Here is a 23,691-nt window from a genome sequence, read left to right on the forward strand (position 1 = left end):
AAGTGGACAAAATTTGACGGTTTCATTGGAATTGCAGAGGAAATTTCTATAGGGTTCGCGATTTGCTGCGCGAGAAGCTGCTTTCGGTGTTGATTAGGTGATAAGATTAGTTTTCTCGCAAGGATTTTCTCCAATAACTTCCTTATAAGTATAGGTAGAGTATTTCTTAAAGATTCTCCGTCAATTTAGCAGCGAAAGTTGTGAAAAATCGTGGAAATTCACAGTGAAATTGAGTCTTTTGGGAAAATAACCTCCAAACCTCGTTGAACAAGATTGTGAAATTTCACTTTTTCAGTTAAATAAATTGTGAAATCATGGCTCAACTACCCAAATTATCGCGTGCAATGAGAGTGTCCACCAATTTGGATGGCGAGCGCAATAGTTTCCAGGATCCGTTGAAGAAATTCGCTGTGAAAAGGATTCCCGGCGATGAGAAGTGAGTTCCATTGAGTTTTCCCACTTTTCCCGGCTTCTGATCCTCATCTTCTCTGGCTTTTCCAGTGAAGTCGCGTACAAGGATGTCACGAGACGCCTCCAGTCGTCCGGCGACTCAAAATCCTTGACACACCTGCAGAATCTGTGGCGGAAAGCGAAAGAACTTCTGGGCCCGGAAGAGCCTCCGGAAGTTGTGGACGACGCGGTGATGTTCATCCTGAAGCTCCTCTGGGAGGAGACGAAGGTCTCCATGGAACACGTGAGCGCCATGAAGAGGATCTTCGGAGTGTTTTCCAGTCAAGCTGCCAATAGTTTATTTGAGGTGCCAAAAATCTGAGGCAAAATTGATTGAATCATCCTTGATTTTGTCTTCTCTTCCTCTCCGCAGTTCGTCAAGGATCTGAGATCTTGCCTCAGGGCGGACAACAGAAGCTTCCTGCAGGAGTGCTTCAGCCACAAGACTGCCAAGGCGCTCTGGGGCGCCGCGATTGAGTGCCAAATGCCTCAGGCGGAGGCGATCGACGTTGAGAATCTCAAGGAATTGGGCCCGAGCGCCGTCGCCGCCTGCTCGGCGGCTAGTGAGTTCTCCATGCGCTACGACCACTACGCGCCGGCGGCCAGCGCGGCCGCGACAAACGGTGTGAGCGAGCGCAAGTACACGCGCAATTGGCTGGCGGATTTCGTGCCTGTGGATCTGGTGGAGTCGCTGGTGAACATGCTGAAGTCCCAGAAGTCCAGCGACGAGCTGCAGAACGAGCTCTTCGACATGCTGGGCTTCGACAAATTCGAGGCCATCCAGGAGATCCTGCGCAATCGCCAGGTGATCGTGAAGCTGGCGGAGAACGAGGAGAAACGGCTGCAGCTGAAGGAGAAGGCGATCATGCAGAAGATCAACAGGCCTCAAGTGGGAAATCAGGTGATAATCCAGTCGGAGAACGAGAAGCAGATGATGAAGCAGCTGCGGAAGGAGGAGCAGAAGCTGAAGAAGCTCGCAGCGAAGGTGGACAGTGAGGACTTCAACATTCCGGAGGAGATTGATCCCGCCAAGTTCCGTATTCTCGGCCATCAGGCGCTGTCGCACGAGGCCAAATTCAATCCGCTGCTGCACGATCGGCCCAAAGCGAAGCTTCCGGCCAAGTCAGTGATTCCGCGCTACCCGAACGTCTACGACTCTCAGCTGGAGGCCAAGAGTCACGTGGGCTTCGTGTCGGGCGGGCGGCTGATGCTGCCGGACAATGTGGAGCGCAAGGACTCGAAGACGTTCGAGGAAGTGCGCATTCCGGCGTGCGATCCGCCGCCGCTGGCGGTGGGAAATGTGCGCGTGAAGGTGGAGGATTTGGATGAGATCGGGAAGATCGCCTTCAAGGGCACGAAGGAGTTGAACAGGATTCAGAGCGTTGTCTATCCCACGGCTTATCACAGCAACGACAACATGTTGGTTTGTGCGCCGACGGGCGCAGGCAAGACGAACGTGGCCATGCTGGCGATCGTGCACACGATCAGGAGCTTCGTGACGGAGGGAATCATCGACAGGAGTCAGTTCAAGATCGTCTACGTGGCGCCAATGAAGGCGCTGGCCGCCGAGATGACGGAAAACTTCGGGAAGCGACTGAAGGCGCTAGGAATTGCCGTGCGTGAGCTGACGGGCGACATGCAGCTGACGAAGGCGGAGATGCTGGACACGCAGATGATCGTGACGACGCCCGAGAAGTGGGACGTCGTGACGCGCAAAGGCGCCGGCGATGTGGCGATGATCAGTCTGGTGAAGCTGCTGATCATCGACGAGGTGCACTTGCTGCACGGCGAACGTGGGCCTGTTGTGGAGGCGCTGGTGGCCAGGACGCTGCGTCTCGTGGAGTCATCACAGTCCATGATTCGCATCGTGGGCTTGTCCGCCACGCTGCCGAATTACATCGACGTGGCGCGCTTCCTGCGCGTCAATCCCATGATTGGGCTGTTCTTCTTCGACTCACGCTTCCGGCCGATTCCACTCGGTCAGGTGTTCATCGGCGTGAAGGCGCAGAAGCCGCTGCAGCAGCTCGCGGACATGGATCAGATCTGCTATGACAAGTGCGTGGAGATGCTGAAGAAGGGCCATCAAGTGATGGTGTTCGTGCACGCGCGCAACGCCACCGTGCGCACGGCCGTGGTGCTGCGTGAGATGGCGCAGCAGAAGCAGCAGCTGGGCGTGTTCGCGCCGGAGGACACGCCAGAGTACGGCCTGGCTAAGCGCGCCATCGCCAAGAGTCGCAACAAGCAGCTCGTGGAGCTCTTCCACACCGGCCTGGCGATGCATCACGCGGGCATGCTGCGCACGGACAGATCGCTGGTGGAGAAGTACTTCGCCGATGGACACATTCGCGTGCTCGTGTGCACGGCGACACTGGCGTGGGGCGTGAATCTGCCCGCGCACGCGGTCATCATCAAGGGCACGGAGATCTACGACTCCAAGCACGGCACATTCATCGATCTCGGCATCCTCGACGTGCTGCAGATCTTCGGGCGCGCCGGACGGCCGCAGTTCGACAAGAGCGGCGTCGGCATGATCCTCACGTCGCACGACAAGCTGTCGCACTATCTCAGCCTGCTCACCAATCAGTTCCCCATCGAGTCCAACTTCATCCAGTGCCTGGCGGACAATCTCAACGCCGAGATCACGCTGGGCACGATCTCGAACGTGGACGAGGCCATCGAGTGGCTCAGCTACACGTACTTGTTCGTGCGCATGCGCATCAATCCGCAGGTCTACGGCATGAACTACACCGACGTGCAGGCGGACTTCACGCTGGAGCGCAAGCGGCGTGAGCTGATTCACGCGGCGGCCATGGCGCTGGACAAGGCGAGGATGATCAGGTAATGCCTATTTTGCATCAATCTTTTGACTTTATTAAGACTCTTCACTGTTCAACAGATACAACACGCGCACGCACGATCTGAACGTGACTGATCTGGGCAGGACGGCGAGTCACTTCTACGTGAAATACGACACTGTGGAGGTGTTTAATGAGATGATGAGGCCGCTGATGACGGAGGCGGAGATCCTGGAGATGATGTCACATGCGCAGGAGTTCCAGCAGCTGAAAGTGCGTGACGACGAGATGGACGAGTTGGATCTGCTCACGCACGAGTACTGTGAAGTTGTGGTGCGCGGAGGAAGTGAGAATCTGCACGGGAAGGTGAACATTCTGATGCAGACTTATCTCTCGCGGGGCTTCGTGAAGTCCTTCTCGCTGATCTCAGACATGTCGTACATCACGCAGAACGCCGTGCGAATCGCCCGAGCGCTGTTCACCATTGTGTTGAGGCAGAACAATCCCATCTTGGCGGGAAGATTGCTGATGATGAGCATAATGTTTGAGAAGCAAATGTGGGACTTTGAGACGCCGCTGAGGCAGTTTCACATCATTCCGCAGGATGTGATTGAGAAGATTGAGAATCGAGGATTGTCCATTTATGCCCTGCGCGAGATGGACAGCAAGGAGATTGGCGACATGCTGAGGAATCACAAGTATGGCAGCATGGTGAAGAGGTGTGCTGAGGAGTTTCCCATTCTGGAGATTGACGCTTCGCTGCAGCCAATCACGCGAACTGTGCTGCGAATCAGGATCTTCCTCACGGGCAGCTTCAAGTGGAATGATCGCGTGCATGGACGACATTCGGAGTCGTTCTGGGTGTGGATTGAGGATCCCGAGAGTAATTTCATCTATCATTCGGAGATTTTCCAGCTGACCAAGAAGCAGGCGATCACGCGTGAGCCTCAGGAGCTCGTGATGACAATTCCGCTGAAGGATCCTCTGCCGCCACAGTATTACATCCGCGTGAGCAGTGACCTGTGGCTGGGCAGTCACACGACGCATCCGCTATCCTTCCAACACCTCATCTTGCCGGAGATTCATCCGCCGCACACGGAATTGCTGCCACTTCAGCCACTTCCCGTGGCGGTGCTGAAGAACCCGAAGTACGAATCGCTCTTCGCCTTCAGTCACTTCAATCCCATCCAGACGCAGATCTTCCACTGTCTCTATCACACGGACAACAATGTGCTGCTGGGCGCGCCCACGGGATCCGGGAAGACCATCGCGGCGGAGATTGCCATCTTCAGAGTGTTTGAGAAGCAGCCGAAGGCGAAAGTTGTGTACATTGCACCACTGAAGGCGCTGGTCAGGGAGCGGATTGAGGATTGGCGCACGCGACTGGAGCATCGCCTGGGGAAGAAGGTTGTGGAGCTGACGGGCGATGTGACGCCAGACATTCGCGCCATTCGTGATGCAACTGTGATTGTGACGACGCCAGAGAAGTGGGATGGCATCAGTCGATCCTGGCAGACCAGGGATTATGTGAAGGATGTGGCGCTGATTGTGATCGATGAGATTCACTTGCTGGGCGAGGACAGAGGTCCTGTGCTGGAAGTGATTGTCTCCCGGACGAACTTCATCTCGAATCACACAGAGCGCAATTTGCGCATCATTGGCTTATCCACGGCGCTGGCGAATGCCAAGGATCTGGCCAATTGGCTGGGCATTGAGCAGATGGGATTGTACAACTTCAAGCCATCCGTGCGTCCTGTTCCGCTGACAGTGCACATCAGTGGCTATCCTGGCAAGCACTACTGTCCGCGCATGGCGACGATGAACAGGCCAACTTATCAGGCCATCCGGCAGTACTCGCCCTGCACGCCGGCTCTGGTCTTCGTCTCCTCCAGGCGACAGACGAGACTCACGGCACTGGACTTGATCGCCTTTCTGGCCACGGAGGACAATCCGAAGCAGTTTCTGCACTGTTCGGAGGATGAAATGGAGCAAATCCTGCAGAACATCCACGATGCCAATCTCAAGCTCACGCTGGCCTTCGGCATTGGGCTGCATCACGCGGGTCTGCAGGAGAGGGACAGGAAGACGTGCGAAGAACTCTTCCTCAACAGGAAGATTCAGGTTCTCGTGGCGACGGCGACGCTGGCGTGGGGCGTGAATCTGCCGGCGCATCTGGTTGTGATCAAGGGCACGGAGTACTACGATGGGAAGCAGAAGCGCTATGTGGACATGCCCATTACGGATGTGCTGCAGATGATGGGCAGAGCCGGAAGACCGCAATTCGGCAATGAAGGCATCGCAGTTGTGCTGGTGCACGATATCAAGAAGAATTTCTACAAGAAATTCCTCTACGATCCCTTCCCGGTGGAGTCCAGTCTGCACAATGTCATCCCGGATCACGTGAATGCGGAGATTGTGGCTGGGACGGTGCAGACGAAGCAGGGAATCCTGGATTATCTCACGTGGACGTACTTCTTCAGGCGACTGCTCAGGAATCCCACGTACTACAATCTGGACTCCATTGAGCCGGAGGATGTGAACAGATATCTCACCAGTCTGGTGGAGAGTGTGCTGCAGGAGTTGGACGCGGCGGGATGTGTGGAGTGGAGTCCGGAGGATCGATACATCTATCCCACGAGTCTGGGCAGGATTTCCTCCTATTATTATCTCTCGCACAAGACGATGAATCACTTCTCCAACTCCCTGGGAGCGCAGCTGAAGAGTGAGGAACTGCTGAGGATCATGTGTGACTCCTTTGAGTTCGATCAGCAGCCGGTGAGACACAATGAGGACAAGTATAATGAGGAACTGTCGCAGATGTGCAGATTCTCCGTTCCCGCTTCAATCTGTGATTCGCCGCACACGAAAACCTTCCTTCTCATGCAGGCGCACTTCGGCCGGCTGCCACTGCCCAACGCGGACTATCACACGGACACGAAGTCCGTTCTGGATCAGGCCATCAGGATCCTGCAGGCCATGATTGACGTGTGCGCGGAGAAAGCTTGGCTGGCTTCGGCGCTGAGAGTGCAGGAATTGATGCAGAGCGTCATCCAGGCGCGCTGGTTCGACGATTCTCCACTCACTTGTCTGCCCTTCGTGGAGGAGCATCACGTGGCCATGTTCGACAGGACGGAGGGCTTTGCGGGCTGCGGTGGGATGTCTCTGCCGGTGCTGCGAGAGCGCTTCGTGAGGAAGTTCGAATTGGTGGCGTCGCCGCTGAGAGATGGATTTCTGGAGAGGGAAATTGAAGAGATTCATCGAGTACTCAAGGATTTGCCTGTGATTAGTGTCAATCTTGCCCTTCAAGGTCCCCATCTGGACGATCCACAGGCGGACAGGACAATTGTGCAGCCGCAGAAGCGCGATTCCTGGCTGGAGATTCACGCCGGCGAGGAATACACGCTGGCCATCAACTTTCATCGGCTGGGAGCGAAGCAGGGCAGCAGCATTTACTGTCCCAAATTCCCCAAGGGCAAGGATGAGGGATGGTTCCTCACGCTGGGCTGTCAGAATGACCAGGAGTTGATCGCCCTGAAGAGAGCCGCTTTCAGAGGATCACGCTCGACGCAGTATCTCGTCTTTGACGCCCCAAAGCGTCAGGGAAGAGTGATCTACACACTCTATCTGGTCTCAGACTGCTTCATGGGTCTGGATCAGCAGTTCGATGTGCAGCTGGAAGTGATTCCAGGCACTGGGAAGAGGGAAGATGAAGCGTATGCAGAGAATTACGCTAGATTTCTAGCAGAGAAAGATGTCTAATATGAGAATTTATTCCCGGAATTTATTACAGAGTCTGTCCAGGAAGTCCTCCGAGAGAAAAAAAGTGGACTAGAAGCCACAAAAATGTGTAACTTATGAGCTAAATTTCACTCCTGACCAATTTGAATTCACACTGATGAATGGAATAAAAGGATTTCTAGACTTTACTATCTCAGTTCATCTCTGTCTCCTGACCACGACGGTCAGCAGAGGCTATTGGTTGTCCGCCAGCAATTCCTCGATGATGCTGTTGAGAGACGCCGTGAAGGCCTCGAAGGAGAACTTCTGCTGCACTCTCTTTCTGCCCATCTGGCCCATGGAATCGATCAGCTGCGGCTCCCGGAACAGCTTCAGCATTGGCTTGCGGAAGTCCCCAGGCGTCGGTTGGCACAAGAAGCCCGTGCTCTCGTCCACGATTGTCTCCATCGGGCCGCCGCTGTTCACGGCGATCACGGGCTTCGCCATGTACATGCCCTCGAGCGGCACGATGCCGAAGTGCTCGTTCTCCGGCGTGTACAGAAGCACGTGAGCGGCGCTGAGCAGCCACAGCTTCGTGGTGTCCTTCGGTGAGCGCAGGAAAGTGATTTTGTCCTGGATTTTGTAGCGCTTCGCCAGCGATTGCAGCTCCTCAAAGTGCTCCACATTCTCCGCCATGCGCGTATCGTAGCCACCGGCGACGATCATGTGCATCCGGTCGAATTCCGCCGCCGACACCCACCCGGCGATGTCCCGGAACGTGTCGACGGCCAGCGTGAGATTCTTCTTGCGCTCGAAGCGATTGATGGAGAGGAAGATGAAGGCCTTGCTGGGAATCCTCGATGCAATCTCATCCTCCGGCGGCAGAGAGTCGAAGAACTTCGTGTTGAGCGATGGATAGAGAACGTCCGGATCCAGAGAGAGACGCTTGAAGGTGCTCTTGAACACTCTGCGCGTGAACTTGCTGTTCACCAGCACTCTGTCCGCCTGGCCGGTTGTCCTCTCCTCCAGGAAGTTCAGTGGCGCTCGATAGATTCGCTTCAGCAAGCCGCCAGGCTTCGTCTGCAGCTGATCCGGGAAGTGACAGTAGAAGAGAATCTTTGGGTTGTGCTTGGCGAATCGCAGAATCGGAATTCCCAGCGACACTTGATCACAGAATATCGCGTCGATGCGCTCGTTCTGTGACACCACCAGGACTGTGTAGAACGCAGCATAGATCATCCTCAGGTAGGCACAGAAAGCACTGAACTTCCCGAAAATGTTCCTGGGCAGCCAATCTCCCACCGTCTTCACGGCGAGTGTGCCGTCGCGCGTCTCCTGGAAGCAATGCGACTCATCGTGGTGATTGGTGAGGAAGCTGACGACGTGTCCGCGACTCTTGAGTGCCAGCGCAGCATCCACAACCAGACGCTCCGCTCCTCCGATGCCCAAATCCGGGTGCAGGAAGAGAACTCGCACCATTTCTCACCAACTTCAGCGTGATTCCTGCAATGCAACAACCTCGGAAATGCTTCCTTCTCGCCATTTCATCACTTTCTACTCACTTTCAGTGCCGGAAAATGCCAACAAATCAGGAAAATAATCAGTGTGAGAAATCAAAACAATTCGCCCAGCCTGGAATTCTTGGAATGCGCCACTGGAAGTCCAATTGGAAAGCATCGTTTGACAATCAGCTGTTGAGCGACGGAGAAATAAACAAGCGAAGTGTGTTTGTGGGGCACATTTTTCGGGGCTTTTTTCAGTGATTCTCACACTGTTCAGCATGCTGAATCCCGAGGATGACAGTGTGATATGCAGTGACACGGCGAAACCACGCAAAATCAAGCCCCAAAATATCGTGAATCGCCTGATTGAGCGCGAAACGTGGGGCTTTCGGAGGCCCGGAAGCAATATTTACAATGTAAAGCGATTCTACCAGAACATCTTCCCCAATCTCACGGTGGTGAATGTGGAGAAGCCCGCGTGCTTCCTCAGGAAGTTCACGCCGGACGGCAAGTACCTGATTGCCTTCTCCTTCGACCAGACATCGCTGGAGATCTACAAGTATTTGGGCGTCACGTCGGCGCTGACGCTGACTTACTCCTGGGAATCTGACATCATTCCCAACTCGGAGTCCGGAGTGCCCAATCTCGTGCGCCACATGATCTTCGACAAGCTGTTCAAGGTGAGAGGGAGTTTCTTGGGTGTCTTGCGGGAGGATTCTGGGCTGATTCCGTTGCTTTCCTCACAGCTGAAGCACGTGGTGAACATGACGTGCACGTACAAGCAGCTGAACCGAGAGTGCAGCCTGTTCACGAACGACGGCCGGTACGTGATCGTGGGCGCGGCCACGTTCATCCCCGAGGATCGACCGTACTTCTACGAGATGTACAGGAACAACGAGTCGCTGACGCCGACGCAGCGCTGCCCGCTCGAGGACTACACGCTTTACGTGGTGGATCTGCACAACGGCTGCCTGTCCGACTGCCGCGACTTCAAGGTGGACAAGATCTTCCTGTCGCACAACCAGGGCCTCTACCTCTACAACAACACGCTGGCCGTGCTGTCAGTGCAGCACCAGCTCATCCACATCTTCGAGGTGCATCGCGGCAAGCTGCATCGCCTGCGCACCATCGGCCGCTTCTGCTGCGGCGAGCCGCCGCCCACGCGCCAGCTGCAGACGGATCGCGCCGAGCCGCCGCCCTTCCGCGAGGTGGCCATCAACACCCTCAAGCACAGACTGCTGGTGTTCCTGTTCCGGCGCGCCAAGCACCTGCACGACACCTTCGGAGACAAGCTGGCGCTGCGGAAGTTCTACCAGCACTTTGACCACGTGAGTTGTCCCAGAAGCCCAGAAATCCACTCTTTTCCCCCTCTGCAAGGGGGAGAATGTTTCTCAAGAAGAAAGAAGAGAAGCTTTCTCAAACTCCACCAACTTCTGACTTATCTCTCCTTGTGCCTTTGCAGTATCGGCAGCTGAGGATGTGGAAGATGCAGCTGCTGGACGACAATCACCTGCTGATTAAGTACTCGAGTGAGGAAGTGGTGACGCTGAAGCACGCCGAACCGAGCAGTCAGCCGTGCTTCTTCGTCATCTACAACATCTGGGAGACCAAAGTCCTCGCCGTCTACGACAACGCATCCGAGGAGCTGCTGTATCTGTTCGAGAACTTCTGCGATCACTTCCGCAACGCCAAGGCGAACTCCGGCTTCCAGTTCACCGCGTCTCCGTCCAACAACATGTACGCCAAGCTCATCCAGCAGCGCTTTCAGCAGACCATCATGAACGCCAAGGGCGGCGGAAAGGTCGAGGCCACGAAGCGCATCCTGGCGCAGTTGCCCATCAGCTCGCAGAGCTTCAGCAGCTCGCCGTACCTCGATCTCTCGCTCTACAGCTACGACGACAAGCTCGTGTCCGTCATGGAGCGCCCCAAGGCGTGCACGGAGTACCCAATCAGGTGAGATCAGCTCGAAAAACCCACCCAAAACCCCCCTTTTTTTGGGCAAATTTCAGCAAGAAAGGGTAAAAAATTCATTAGACTAGGAAATATTGAAGAATATTGTTTAAATCCAGGTGAAAAGAATGCAGAAAACAGTGAAAATTCCATTTCAAATAAGCAAAAATAGACTTCAAGTGTTGTTGCACAAGAAATCCTCGGATTTCCAGCATGATTTGCTGATGAATTAATAATATTCGTCGTTTTGCAGATTCTTCGCCAGGGATTCTGGGCTCTTGAAGTTCAGGATCTTCCCTGGACTGCAAGGCAAATATCTACAGCCGTCCTCGCGTCATCTGGTCGCCTTCACCTTCCACCCAACGGATCCCTTCGCCATCAGCGTGCAGCGCATCAACACGGACTACATCGTCAATTTCCACATACGCAGTGCCACTTAGAGACAATAAAGGACTGGGAATCACGAATTGATGCTTGGCTGAGGTGAAAAACCCCCTCATTTGTCATCGTTTACTCATCAAACTGCCTCTTTGGGCCACAAATATCCCATTAAGTATTGAAACAGGTGTTATTTTTCCCCAATTCGTCTTCCTACAAACTTCCCAAATCTTCCGCGAATTGTTATCACGTCCACGAGGTCGTTACTCTTAATGATTCTCGCTTTATCTCACAAGTCAAAAGCGAGTCTGGGTGATTTTGCCGTGCGTTCATAGTTGATTTTGTACAATAATTTAGTTCCTCTTCCGCTCATTTCATCACTAATTACGAAGTCTCTTGAAAACGGATCTCTTGCGAGAGATTTTGTGATTCTTACGTTTCTTCAGAGCTTTCTTCTCCTTGAAATCATCAACAATGGGAGTCTTCTGGGCATTCCAGCTTCTTATTATCGCTCATTTTCGTCGGATTTTCTTGTGGAACTTTTTAGTCTGGCTGAATCGACTGAATTTCAGCAGAATAAATTATGATTTTCCGTAAATTATTACGTTTTCCATGGAATTTTTGCAAAGAAAGTGAATTTATGGGCGGAGCATTCTTGTGGGCGGAGCTTATTAAGGACATCAAGCAGAAAATGAGTCAAACATTCCTCAAGCAGCAAGATTCTTCAGGTTTTTCCCCGGTTCAGTTCGCTCTCTCGCGATCTTTTATGAGCTTTTTCGTCTCGTGTCGCGCGATTGCATTTCAATAATATTGTTGTCATTAACATTCCATCGATCTGCAGCTTGTCGTGATTGTCACTCGCGAGTGTCGCTGAAAAGTTGGGAAAATTGCTCTTCTTTGTGTGGTTTTTTTTCTCAGTGTCCCGCGCAATTGATTCACCGCAAAAATTGCTGCTTGAATTTCAATCAAGGCTGAGGGAATCTATTAGCGGGAGAAGAAACGCTGAGCCAGTGAATATTGAGACTTGGTGGGATTTACATAAGAACTGCGATTCGGACGCTGCAAAGAGTGCCAAAAAGTCATCTTTCTCGGAATGCAATTGTGAGTATTTGCACTGATAATACTTCTTGAGCTTCTTCTCCAAGTGCTTAGCATTGTTTTGTGGCGCATTACCGGGATTTTGAGAGTCATTCTGGTGAAATTACTTTGTATGTCGCGAGGCATTTTTGTTGACAGTGGGAAAAAATGGAGGGGTTTTCCACGTTGGAAGTCGGCCTTCCAGTGGAAAGGAGGAGTTGCGCTGGAAGGAAGATCAGAAGTTGAACTTGCAAGTTTTTCACGCAAAAACACGTATTTTCCCTGAATTAACTCAACTTGTCAGTGTGATTTAATTGCACTTTGTTGTGCCAATCATGTGTTTTCTCAAGTGATTCATCGGATTTCTCCAGCAGCGCGCATGCGAATGGCTGAGAAGTGTTTGTTGGCGCCTTTTCGGTATGTCACACTTTTTTCCGCACACGTTCAATTAGATGAATTTGTGGCACTGAAGATGGACAAAAAAAACGGGGCAATTAAGCTCTGGCACAGGCGCGGGGAAAGTGCGGTGAAAAACATGCCTTTCGGATCATTAAGCAGTGTGTTTATGAGACATTTTGTCGTCCAACACGTGTCGAGTTTGAAAGATTTGCGCGTATAAATTAATGATTTAATATCACAATTTCTCTCATCACACTCTGTAAAAAATTGCTATTCAACTGGCCATTGAGGAGAATTTGCTGAAGAGTCTGAGCGTCAGGAGAGCGCCCAGGAGGAAGAAGTTGCTGACGGAGAAACTCACGCCAGCGCTGGCGATACACTTGGCGTGGGAATATTGGCTGAACACCGTTTCCAGGCTGCGCTCTGCGCGATCCTTCAGAATGTCCACGGAGCCCCGAAGCCCGTCAGTGGCGTCCCTGAAAGACAGACAAGATCTTGAGATTGTGCCAGAGGACAGAAGTGAGGAAGACTCACCGGAACAGGACGTTGTTCTTCTTGTCGAAGGGGCCGAAGAGGGTGAAAGTCTGCGTCTTGGTGCTGAACGTCTTGCCGAAGAGGCGATCCATGTCGCGCAGGGAGTTGTAGATCTCGTTCCGGCGCATCAGATTCGTCGTGTTGTGGATCATGAGGTGGCCAGGAGCTGTCCAGTGGAGATAACACGTGGGAATCTTCTTGGTGCTGCCGAAGGGACACAGCAGATCGAAGTGACTGGCTTTGTAGTTGCCCAGGATCTTGCCATCGACGAAGTTCTGCCACGTCTCGATGCCCAGGAACGCCACATCTCCGTGACCCTCGACGAGACACTTCAGCGCTCCCTCGTCGCCGTGGTAGAGGCGACAATTCTGGTCACTTCCCGCGTGCGAGTGGCAGGATTGTGAGGAGAAGAATCCCCTGATGGCGCTGGAGAGATTGCACGAGGGCTGGATGAGGGATTTGTTGAGGAGCGTCTCGCCGACGGACAGGAACGCGGCGCCTTCGAAGGACGGGAAGCAGGCTGTCTTGTCACGCAGCTGCTCGAAGCTCTTCACGCGGGATTTGGCACTGACCACGGCCACGACGGCGTATCTCTTGGCGAAGCTGGACGAGAACTCGTACAGGATGGGCTTCAGCGAGTAGTCGCGCTGTGCGCGGATCCTGTCGTCCTGCGACACCAGCACGACGTCCGACACTCTGTGCTTCACGTCGTCCATGCAGCGATCGAGATGCTCCGTCCGGATGCACTGCAGATTGGGCTCGATGCCGTACACCGAGGAGGCTTCCTGCAGCCACGAGCACTTGGCGTGCTGGATGATGGACGTGGTGCAGTAGACGACGGAGCGCGGAGGATTGCAGGAGGGGAAGGAGTAGGAGCCCTGGAAGCCCACGGCTCTGTCCAGGTAGTCCTCGATGGGCATGGAGATGTCCATGGGCGTCACGTCCACGTGATAAGTCTCCAGCAGGTTGAGCAGCGCGTTTTGCCAGCTCTTCTGGTCGTCGTGCGACAGCTGCTCCAGCACTTCTTGGATCTTCTCCGAGTATTCCCGCTTCACGGCCACCGCCGGCCAAGGCTTGGCCACCCACACGCACGGGTACTTGGTGTTGATGGGCTGCAGATGCCCGTCCGGACACAGCAGGCTGTAGCCCGCGGGATCAGTCTCCGCCGGCAGGCCGCTGAGGCCGAAGTGGCTGCGCACGTCGTCCAGCCGCACCCACGCCACCTCGCCGGCGCCGCTCGTGAGGCAGTACAACGGCCCACGGCGGCCCCAGTGCTTGTCTCCGATGCCACAGTGGTCAGGATTGCCGCAGATCTGACACAGCGACGGATAGCGCTTCTCTGCAAAGTGGTGAGGAAAAGAGGCGTGATGAGAAATTTCCCAACAAGCGGCGCATTTGCGTGAGCAAGAATTTTTCATTCATAAAACATCACGAAAACCGGTTTTGCAAAGTCTTCACGCGGACTTAATGAATCAACTTTTATTCGCTGTTGTTGAGAAGTGGCGAAAAAAACGTGCCAAAACAGTCTAAGAGCGCGCGATTGCTGGATTTCCGGGAGTGTTTCCGGGACAAAGACATGAAGAATCTGTGATTGATTGCGGAGCAGGAGAAAAAAAAGAGAGCCTGAACTCCTCATGGTCACAGCTTTGGGAGTTCAAGTCCGCAGAATTGGCGGTGGAAAACAATTCTGGGTAATTAATTGAAAAACACATATTTAAACGAATCGAGTGTGAATTCATAGAAAAATTGCGCGCACACGCAAATGATACAAAAGAACTTGTGTGTGCAAACGAATTGGACAAATTTGTTTGTGCAGACGATTTATCGTCATGCTAAATGGCCAGGATTTTTACTCACTTAGTGTGCGATCTTCGATGGGATCCGGAACCCACGGACCAGCTTTGCACGACGGTCCGAAGAACTTCGACGAGGCTTTGATCCTGGACTCCGCCAGCGACAGATCCTCGTCGCACTGCCTCGCCACCAGCATGGATTCGAAGTACTGCGGAGGAGAAGAAGAGTTGTTAGTTAGCTTGAGAGGCAAATTCTTCCTTCTCAAGACAATTTTGATTTAATTCAATGCAAAAAGGTCCAATTTTTATAGCAAATGTTAAGGGAAAAAAAGGAACAAGAAGTGAATTCTTGTGTAATTTTGGGTCCCAAATGCTAATCAGAATAGCTTTAAAGCTGCAGAAAACACAAAATCTTAACTGTTGAACAGTTAAATTTTTAATTAAATTCTCTAAATTCGATTTATTTCGCCCTTAAAGCTCAGTTTGGGTCGTTTTGGGGCCCAAAAACCACGAAAAATTGTGAAAAAGGAATCTTTAGCGAAGAATCAACGTAAGAATTCATGAATTGCTGTTCTTTTGAGCTGCGAAAAATACTCTAAATCTTGATATAGATCTTGAGAGAGATTCTTACGTTTGCCAGGACTTCCGTCCAGTGATTGTGGAGTCCGTGGCCGGGATGGCAGAACTTGCTGCCGCGCAGATCGTGAGGCGTGTTGATGCCCGCCTCATTGTCCACCACGGCGACGATTTCGTACTCGAACGGCGCGTGATTGAAGCGCATCTCATTGGTGACCAGCACCTCGACGCCCGCCCAGCGCGCGGCGATGAGATCCTCGGCCGAGAAGACGCCAAAGTGCGCCGATCCCTTGTGGATGCGCCGCACGCAATCCAGCCTGTCCACGCCGATCACGCACTCGATGTTGGACGACTCCTCGAGGATCGGGCAGTACTTGTGGGACTTGTTGAACGATCCGCGCCCGTCCAAGATGCAGACACGCACTGTTGAACAATTGAGTGATTAGCATGAGAAATTCCCGCGACAATTTCGTGTCGAGGAGATCCAGAGCAGCGCGAGTACACATCGCAATGTCTCTGCTTGATCACCACGGCGACCTTGAACGGAAAGTGTTGTGCGCGCGCGAGAAGATCGCGCGCGAACGCCTCAAAGGCGCAAGCCTTCTCGGAAGTTCACCCAGTGTAAGCCCAGGGAATTCCCCGGAGGTTTCAGCAAGTTTTTGGGCACTGAGAACAGCCGAAATTTAGCAATTTATCCTTGATTCTTATCTAATTCACCAACATTGGCGAAGCATTGCGACATTGAAGAGAAGAATGTGTTGGGAAAATTCCCATTGCAGAGACATTGCAGATGACTGAATTACACAAAAATGCTTTCACTTTCAATGGGATGTCACAGCTTTTGTTAAGCAGTTTCTTCGGACACCTGGTGTGATCAAGAGGTGTGCAGAAGATTGGGCGCGAAGAGGCGCGCAAAGTATGGAAAAAAGATGTGTGAAAAAAGCACGAAACCTGTTCATTTAGCATTTTTTTCTTCTTCTCGCATCTCACGAAATCTCAAGACACAATATCAGAGTGAGAAAATCACCTACATTTATCTTCACTGGGGCCCGGAAGGCCTGTGGCAGTTGCAATGAAGACAGTTGTGAGAAAGATCGTGTGAAGTGCTAATGTTAAATGCTGGACACTCAGTTTTATCGGCATTTTATCGGCCATACTTTTGATGAAACAAAAACTACTTAACACTCAAACTTATGGCCCAAAACTTCTTCCTCGATGGCACATCGAATAGTGAATTAAACGCGAGATTAGAAAAAAGAGACGAAAATGCTGCTTTTTATTAGATTTTCGAACACGTCCAATTATTTGTCGATTTTTGGGAGAAATTCACTTTTTGCTAGTCACCATAAATGCACAGTAAATGCCGTGGGAGAGCAACAGGTAGAAATTTGGGTGGTTTTTAGGGTGACCCAAGGTGATTTGCGAGCGACTCGGCGGACGGACGGCGATAGACTGAAGGCGAACACTTCCAGTGAGGAGAATAAAAGTCCACTGAAGCATGAAGTCTGGCCAAGAGTCGGTGTGTTGAGGGGCTAATAAGTGGCACATTGGGTGTCAAGCGATTATAGATACGTTAGTAAATTAATTGCTGCTAACAATTTATTGCCACGCCCCTCGCGATGCTCCGCCCAATTTTAATTCGTTGTGCCTTCAAATCCTTCCTCAAAGAACTTAAACTTTAAGGCATTAAAGCCATTTCGACATCGTCATTACTGATTAAGTCGTGATCTTTCGATTTGAACCATTTAAATCCCACAATTAAGTGGAAATATAACCTTGAAAATCTGTATTCCTCATCTATATGTCATAAGTCCTTAAGAATAATTCTTCATTCTTCACATCCCAATTTTGGTTGTTGCATTATACGCAGCCATTGCTGCACCGCAGCCTAAAACACATACTTTCCAGTGCTCTGCTGAGCGATATTGTCAAAGGAGCTCACTTCGACAGTGACAGTCAAAGAGGACGCCAAGCAATTAAGGAGGAATTGTGTGAAAAATAAGCTATTTGCGCTATTTCTGTGAATATTTGGGGAGAAAATACGAGTTTTAGTGAAAAAGAAGAGCTTTCATCGGCGATCTGCAGTTTCTACTAATCGTTATACACGAGAAATCGACGCAAGAATAGTCATGGATGGATTTGTGAAGAGTACTTCTGAGAAAATCAATGTGGAGTCGACAATGCTCATGCTTAATGACGACTGTATCTTGACAATCTTCTCCTTTCTGAGTCTGCATGGCTTGGTGGCTATGGAGCAGGTTTGCATGAGATTCCAGTCGTTGGTCAGGAAAATCTACAGCAACATGAGCTCGATACTCTTGAATGATATGTGGGATAGGGTGGAAAGGCCATTAACAGTGAAGGAAGTCCTGCATTTGTCAGAAATATTGCCGTTTTCTCGCATTCACACCTTAAAGCTTACAGGTGATGCCTTTACCGACCCAACTCTAAGTCTCCACGTCTTCTTGCGTGAGTGCGGCAATGTGAAGGAACTAGAGCTCATTAACTTTGAAATCTACGTCGTAGAGCTCGAGCTGTTGCGCACGATGTTTATAAATCTCAAGTCAGCGAATATAACGAACTGTGATCTGCAGGACTCTCAGGTGGAAATGTGGTTAGAAGAGGCGAAACAGCTGGAGACACTGAGTTTGTTCAATAACTGGGAACTTCAAGGAGATTGTTTGGCAGCGTTGGAGAATATCCAAGAGATTAATCTGAGCCTTTGCCGAAGACTGAGACTGTCCAAATTTATCCCCTTCCTTAATCGCAATCAAGGACTGAAGATTCTCAACACAGATCACCTGTTTCATGTCCAATCATGGCATGCACTTGCGAATCTTCAGAATCTAGAGAGTCTGACATTTGTCATAGAGGAATTTTACAATGATTATGTCGATTGGTCAGGCTTGAATTCGATCGCAGACTTGCCGTGTTTGAAGCATCTGAATTTTAAGATCAGTCTCAAGTTCAATGCTACACTTCTGCTGCAAAAACTAGCCCAGCGAGATACACTTGAGTCTCTGGAAATTAGTTGCTATGCTGGAGAAGATGAGGAACAGGATGTGATCATTCCAATTACTTTCACCAAATTGAAGAAGCTGCATATCGACGGATGTTGCAATCTGGGCGGAAACATTCTGGACTGGCTGTCATCAATAAGAACTCTTCAAGATCTTGATATTAACTTTTACACAACTATCACCCATGATGGCATCTTGAAGGTCATCGAAAAGTGCCGATTTCTGACAGTGTTCCTAATATACCTTCGCTTCAGCGTCACTGATGATCTCATCGAGGACATTTTGAAGCTGCTGGACGGAAGGAACAAACGACTGGACATTACCGTGTATCATGAACTTCCTCGTGAGAGCCACAGTGTCATCCGCAGCCCGAAATTGGAGATGCGCTATAATAAACTGTTCGATTTTGAATAGTTTACTCGAAACTCCGCCCAATCTCAAGCCCCGCCCAAACGAAAATGTTCTCTAAAGCCTTAGAAACAATAAACTAACATGTTTGCATTTGAAAGCCCCGCTCATTTCTTAGATGTTTAACTGTTCAACCTAAAGTCTATGTATTTTTCTCACAATAAAAATCTAAATATTCATTCATAATCTTCATTCATTTTATTCATATTGATTGGCATTTAGATAGAAAAGTATAATGCAGTTTTTCCCGCAATAATCTAGACATTGTGTCTGCATTTATGGTGAATTCTGATGCGTTGTCATGTGGAATGTTTAATGAAAATGTACCAAAATAGCTAAAATTGCGTTTCATCACTCATCAAGAGTGATTATTTACCTGCGATAATGATGCTAATGACCGAAATGTTCACTTGTTGACTCATGTGAGTCTCATAGGAAAGTGTACTTAAGACCCCTCGAGGCAAATTATACAACTACAACACACACGCATAAGTAAGAGACTAGGAAAAAAATGCAAAGCTCTGTTGGCGAGACGACAACAATGTGTCGAGGAAATAAAAATAGCCCCAAGAGAGCTTTGCAGTGAGAGAAAAAAGGCGTCTGGGAGATTCCAGTTTCCAAAGGTGTGCCAAAAAGATGACGATTCTCGGGCGATTTATCACAATTTCTCGTGCGCGCGCTGAAGAAAGTGAAGGGCAGAATTGCGCCAGCTGATGTTCTGCCCCACTTGGCGATGCTCTCTGCAATTTGGGGAATTCCTCGTCCAACATTCAAGCACAGAAACTCCATAATTTCCGCTAAAATGCCATCACAATTTAATGCTAATGCGATGGGGATTTTTATGGAGTTAATTGACGTGTTTCTGGACGTTCTCTCAGTTTCCCGCCTTTCGGTGGTCACTTCATGGGGGAGATAATTTATTCAGAAGTGGTGTACAGCTTAGCGGAAGTGCTAGGAAGTGGAAGTGTTCAAAAACTTACAGTATTAATTTCCTGATCGTTTCTTTTACTGTTAAATTGTTTAGTTTCATTGGATTTTCTCTAAATTTTTACGTAAAAATACTCACAATAATATTTTTTAGGTTATGCAACGAATCAAGGACATCAATTATTCTTCTAAAGTCAAAGAAATCGTCAGTCATTGGCAGAATTAAGCATTTGCATGCAACAAATATTAATTTTGGGAATCTTTGATGCCAAGAAACACTGAAAATTGTGTTAGGATGGAACATAACCTCTAAAAGAGTAATTTAAACTTAGAAAATGTTTATTTAGAAAACTTTCTGAACGATTTTAATTCAAAATCAGCAATTTAAGATTCATTTGCAAATCATAAGAGATGATTTTGTGATCTAGAAAGCTTCCAAACTGAGACTTTAAAGATCTTTGTGTGATATTTTGAGGTTATAATCGTAAAAATTACTCAAAAACAGCGGTTTAAAGTTGATTTTCATAAAAATATTGGATGGAAACTTGAGAGATTTATTATAATTTGTGAATTAGTGCGCAAACAGTCTGAAGATCTCAAGTTTCTGAAAGTGGTGTACAAATCGAAGGCATATCACCTTTCCCTTGGGTCAGTTAGGTCAGTTACAGAAAAGACGCGTCACACACTTCCTCGATTGGCGGCGATGAAGGGGGAAAAATGCATAGATCGACATAAAAATGCAATAATTTTGTTTGCTTGTGGGCACAAATTCTACTTTTAGAAGATGTTTTGCAAGCCAATGTTTGTTTGGCTTTCAGCCACTTTTAAAAACTTCCTTCTCCGCGATGGTGTGTCGAGTCAGTTCTCGCGCGCGATCATTCACGTGTCCTTCAGTGGGCAATAAAAGAAGTCTCCTCTCATCTCAATCTCCATCGCTATGGAGCACTTTTCTTGCTCCTCCACTTCTTTATCACGCCACGGAGATCTGAGAACCTGCGCGCAGGTTTTGGCATCGAAGAATTCCTCCAGGTTTGATTTATATTTTCGTTTTGGGCTTTTTGTTTGATGATTGTGACACAAAACAATGCATATGAAAAAGAGGTTCAACACACATTCTATGGCTTTTCTTTTGCCACACGTGATGCCACGAGATTGTGGGATGATCTCTAAAACTTGCGTTCCTCTCCTGTAAATCACTTTGGGAAATTGGCGAGAGATTTGCGCCAGTAATCTTCACCAGGCGGGCTTGATAAGGCGATAATAAACAAACACAAGAGCATCCAATTGTCTTATCACGACACACACAATCATCTGGTTGTGCATGACAACGCACCTCAGAGTCTCTTGGCCTCTTCTTTTCAGTCTGGCGTGAGAGGTGAAATTTGTCGGGAGTCTCAGTCTCTCTGGAAGCGGACTTTCGCCGGCGAAGAATGTGAGTGAAAATCCCGAACAAGAAGCGCGCCAAGATGTTTCACGTGAATCTGAAGCTGCTGCCCATCAAGGCGCACTACTTCTTCTTCATGGCCGCCATGGGACCAATTCTGCCGCAGATCAACGTGATCGGGAAGCAAATGGGCATTCCGCCGGACATCATGGGCCTCATCACGTCCATCCTGCCCATCATGTACGTCCTGGCGAAGCCAGTGGTCGGCTTTCTGGCGGACTTCTTCACGGTGAGTCTCTCTGATGGTGATAAGACACTATCAATTGTGATATGAGGCTCAATTTCATTGCATTCATTCTCATATTGTTGTTTGCGCTCACAAACGCCCATTATTTGCGCTCTTCTCACTGACACATAATGCTAATTAAAGCCGATCTTTCGTCTGTCTTCACTCGGGGGAGTTTTTTGTGCACAAGTTGAGGCATAAAACTGCTCTAATCCCACCACTATTTCTCACATAATCACTTCCTCGAGTGGAGAGATGATAAGCTCAAGGGGGAGATATTGCCAACTGAAGTAAGAAATTTTTTTCAGTCTTAAAAGCGTATTTGTTTGAATTTTAAAGAATATAACAATCATTATAACAAGAAAAATCACAAGTTTGGGTCCTAAGTCTATGAAAAACATTGAAAATTGTTCAAAAGTCAAACATAACCTCACAAATGTCTTTCAGACTTGGATTAAAGTTATTTTCAAAGTTTTCTGATTGATTTAACAATGAAAATCCGTAAATTGAAGCTTTTTTGCGACTTAAACCAGATGGATTTACTCTAGCTTAGCTATTAACAATGCAATTAATGCTATTTTTGAGGTTACGGTGAAAAAACTTCGCAGAAAATTAATTGAAAGCAAATTCTTCTGAAAATATCGACTACAGATTTCAAAAATTCATCAAAATTCTCTTTAAAGTCATCAAAAACTCCCTTTTCTGAAGGAGTTTAAGTTGTGTACAGATTCAAGCTCACTTTCTCCCCCTTGGATAAGATATTGGTATGAAATATGAATGCTGTCCATGTTTGCAGAGTCTCAGGAAAGTGATCTTCATGGCAATCATCGTGATGATGACAATCTGCTATGCTGGCTTCTATCTTTTGCCTCAGCCGAAGGAAATCGCTGGGAAATCCCATGAATTCTCCATCAATGCTTCGCAAATCTTCGTCTGCAACGCCTCAGAACTGGCTCAGAGTCAGTGGCTCACCGTGAAGTGCTCGACGAATTGCTCAAATGTCGTCCAGGAGTTGGAGGGATTGGCGAATCCCAGTGAGAGTGGCCTCTGTGTCGATGGAAAAGTGCCTGAATCTCTGACTGGCGTTTGCTTGGCGCAATGCGAAGAACACTCAGACTTGGCGCTGCTCGATCCCGGCGCTTTCTGGGCATTCGTGGTGCTGATGTGTGTCGGCACGATCGCGTTCAATGTGATCAACAGCCTGAGCGACGCCGTGTGCTTCGACGTGCTGGGCGAGAGTCAGGAGATGAAGTACGGCCAGCAGAGAGTCTGGGGCACGATCGGCTTCGGCCTCACGGCGCTGATCGCGGGCATTGCGGTGGACTTGAGCACCGCCGGCGCGGTGAAGAGCATCGCGCCGGCCATTCTGGTGATGGTGATCTTCAGTGTTCTGGATCTCTTCACGGTGACGAAGCTGAAAGTGAGTTATTTTTCCTTCTCATCCATGATTAATACTTGGACTAATTGATCTGTTTTCTCTGCAGCTTCCGAAATTGTCGTCTTCCGAGTCGATTCTGAAGGATGTGATGAAAGTGCTGCGACGCCCAGACATCTTCATCTTCCTGGTCTTCGCCACGATCGCTGGCATCATCGACTCCTTCATCATTTACTACATGTTCTGGCATCTGGAGGAAGTGGCGGCGGAGACGGGCTTCGAGGCCTCTATCAAGCTCATCGAGGGCTGCGTGGTGGCTGCCGAGTGTCTGGGCGGTGAGATTCTGTTCTTCCTGGTCTCCGGGCGCATCCTGAAGCGCATCGGCTTCGTGCACTGCCTCAGTCTGTGCTTCTTCACGTACTCCGTGCGCCTGGCGCTGATTTCTGTGATCCCCAATCCGTGGTACCTCGTGCCCGTGGAGCTGTTCATGCAGGGCGCCACGTATGCGCTCTGCTACACCTGCATCGTGGCCTACGCGTCCGCCATCGCGCCGCCGGGCGCCTCCGCCACCATGCAGGGCCTCGTGGCCGGCATGGACGACGGCCTGGGCTTCGCCGTCGGCAGTCTGATTGGCGGACAGATGTACAAGCGCCTGGGCGGCCGGCTGAGCTTCCGTGTCTTCGCTGCGGGCGCCTTTCTCACCGGCGTCGCGCACGTCATCCTCCGGCCGGCGACCAAGAGCATCCCGCCGGGCGCCAGAGAGCAGTACGAAGTCCCACCGGAGCAGGACAAGGTCGTGACGTGAGCGAAAGTAGCCAATTTATACGTAAATTTTATACTCTCAGCGAAACTTTTGCAACATTAAGAAGAAAATGTTACTTTACACACTCAGAAGAATAAAGGCGTTTTGAATGCTCTTAAAATGGATTTCCTTGAGTTTCATATTTTCTCTCAGTACTAACAAAAAAAAAACAAAACACTTTGAAAAGTGTCCTGAATTTTTCCCTCGACATTTAAAAGCCATTTGAATATTTAATTCCGTGACGCCGCAAGACACTCAAAACAAGGCGATGAAACTTTTCACCGCGGCGCACAAAGTTAAATCCCGTCTAATAATATC

The 23,691-nt window shown here is 49.9% G+C and overlaps 5 protein-coding genes across 6 annotated transcripts; 3 read left to right on the top strand and 2 right to left on the bottom strand.

Moving 5' to 3' along the window:
* Nucleotides 1-48: 48 nt before the first annotated feature.
* On the top strand, nt 49-7,005 carry LOC132264554 (activating signal cointegrator 1 complex subunit 3). Its single transcript, XM_059764801.1, has 5 exons — nt 49-154; nt 296-436; nt 502-757; nt 824-3,288; nt 3,347-7,005. The coding sequence occupies exons 2-5, from the start codon at nt 315-317 to the stop codon at nt 7,002-7,004; spliced, it is 6,501 nt and encodes a 2,166-aa protein (XP_059620784.1). The 5' UTR covers nt 49-154; nt 296-314; the 3' UTR covers nt 7,005.
* A 191-nt stretch (nt 7,006-7,196) lies between these two features.
* On the bottom strand, nt 7,197-8,618 carry LOC132264558 (alpha-1,3/1,6-mannosyltransferase ALG2). The gene is made up of 2 exons (XM_059764804.1): nt 8,525-8,618; nt 7,197-8,465 (listed from the first exon to the last, which is right to left on the bottom strand). Exon 2 carries the CDS (start codon nt 8,439-8,441, stop codon nt 7,218-7,220), a length of 1,224 nt encoding a protein of 407 aa, XP_059620787.1. The 5' UTR covers nt 8,442-8,465; nt 8,525-8,618; the 3' UTR covers nt 7,197-7,217.
* A 28-nt stretch (nt 8,619-8,646) lies between these two features.
* On the top strand, nt 8,647-10,881 carry LOC132264555 (DET1 homolog). The gene is made up of 4 exons (XM_059764802.1): nt 8,647-9,144; nt 9,211-9,792; nt 9,927-10,417; nt 10,668-10,881. Exons 1-4 carry the CDS (start codon nt 8,743-8,745, stop codon nt 10,852-10,854), a joined length of 1,662 nt encoding a protein of 553 aa, XP_059620785.1. The 5' UTR covers nt 8,647-8,742; the 3' UTR covers nt 10,855-10,881.
* A 511-nt stretch (nt 10,882-11,392) lies between these two features.
* Nucleotides 11,393-23,498, top strand: LOC132264999 (major facilitator superfamily domain-containing protein 6). Of its 2 annotated transcripts, none has more exons than XM_059765372.1 (4): nt 11,393-11,893; nt 20,889-21,199; nt 21,993-22,616; nt 22,681-23,498. In XM_059765372.1, exons 2-4 carry the CDS (start codon nt 20,993-20,995, stop codon nt 23,374-23,376), a joined length of 1,527 nt encoding a protein of 508 aa, XP_059621355.1. In that variant the 5' UTR covers nt 11,393-11,893; nt 20,889-20,992; the 3' UTR covers nt 23,377-23,498. The 2 variants fall into 2 exon arrangements, with proteins under 2 accessions (XP_059621355.1, XP_059621356.1); XM_059765373.1 differs by lacking the exon at nt 11,393-11,893 and adding an exon at nt 12,022-12,286.
* Nucleotides 12,294-16,725, bottom strand: LOC132264998 (transferrin). The gene is made up of 5 exons (XM_059765371.1): nt 16,203-16,725; nt 15,227-15,594; nt 14,660-14,804; nt 12,803-14,141; nt 12,294-12,744 (listed from the first exon to the last, which is right to left on the bottom strand). The coding sequence occupies exons 1-5, from the start codon at nt 16,324-16,326 to the stop codon at nt 12,543-12,545; spliced, it is 2,178 nt and encodes a 725-aa protein (XP_059621354.1). The 5' UTR covers nt 16,327-16,725; the 3' UTR covers nt 12,294-12,542.
* Nucleotides 23,499-23,691: the final 193 nt, after the last annotated feature.

Source organism: Phlebotomus argentipes, unplaced genomic scaffold, assembly GCF_947086385.1.
Source record: "Phlebotomus argentipes unplaced genomic scaffold, Phlebotomus argentipes genome assembly contig_2, whole genome shotgun sequence".
Lineage (NCBI taxonomy): Eukaryota > Metazoa > Arthropoda > Insecta > Diptera > Psychodidae > Phlebotomus > Phlebotomus argentipes.

What these genes read in the sequence shown, in the direction of transcription:
- LOC132264998 (XM_059765371.1), bottom strand. Translation starts at nt 16,326, where the DNA reads ATGGCCGATAAAATGCCGATAAAACTGAGTGTCCAGCATTTAACATTA. An exon ending in GGACGGAAGTCCTGGCAAAC is followed by an intron (nt 14,805 to 15,226) that starts GTAAGAATCTCT and finishes TCTCCTCCGCAG; the next exon opens with TACTTCGAATCCATGCTGGT. An exon ending in CATCGAAGATCGCACACTAA is followed by an intron (nt 14,142 to 14,659) that starts GTGAGTAAAAAT and finishes ACCACTTTGCAG; the next exon opens with AGAAGCGCTATCCGTCGCTG.
- LOC132264555 (XM_059764802.1), top strand. Translation starts at nt 8,743, where the DNA reads ATGCTGAATCCCGAGGATGACAGTGTGATATGCAGTGACACGGCGAAA. An exon ending in TCTACCAGCACTTTGACCAC is followed by an intron (nt 9,793 to 9,926) that starts GTGAGTTGTCCC and finishes GTGCCTTTGCAG; the next exon opens with TATCGGCAGCTGAGGATGTG. An exon ending in TGCACGGAGTACCCAATCAG is followed by an intron (nt 10,418 to 10,667) that starts GTGAGATCAGCT and finishes GTCGTTTTGCAG; the next exon opens with ATTCTTCGCCAGGGATTCTG.
- LOC132264554 (XM_059764801.1), top strand. Translation starts at nt 315, where the DNA reads ATGGCTCAACTACCCAAATTATCGCGTGCAATGAGAGTGTCCACCAAT. An exon ending in AGGATTCCCGGCGATGAGAA is followed by an intron (nt 437 to 501) that starts GTGAGTTCCATT and finishes TGGCTTTTCCAG; the next exon opens with TGAAGTCGCGTACAAGGATG. An exon ending in CTGCCAATAGTTTATTTGAG is followed by an intron (nt 758 to 823) that starts GTGCCAAAAATC and finishes TCCTCTCCGCAG; the next exon opens with TTCGTCAAGGATCTGAGATC.
- LOC132264999 (XM_059765372.1), top strand. Translation starts at nt 20,993, where the DNA reads ATGTTTCACGTGAATCTGAAGCTGCTGCCCATCAAGGCGCACTACTTC. An exon ending in TTCTGGCGGACTTCTTCACG is followed by an intron (nt 21,200 to 21,992) that starts GTGAGTCTCTCT and finishes CCATGTTTGCAG; the next exon opens with AGTCTCAGGAAAGTGATCTT. An exon ending in TCACGGTGACGAAGCTGAAA is followed by an intron (nt 22,617 to 22,680) that starts GTGAGTTATTTT and finishes TTTTCTCTGCAG; the next exon opens with CTTCCGAAATTGTCGTCTTC.
- LOC132264558 (XM_059764804.1), bottom strand. Translation starts at nt 8,441, where the DNA reads ATGGTGCGAGTTCTCTTCCTGCACCCGGATTTGGGCATCGGAGGAGCG.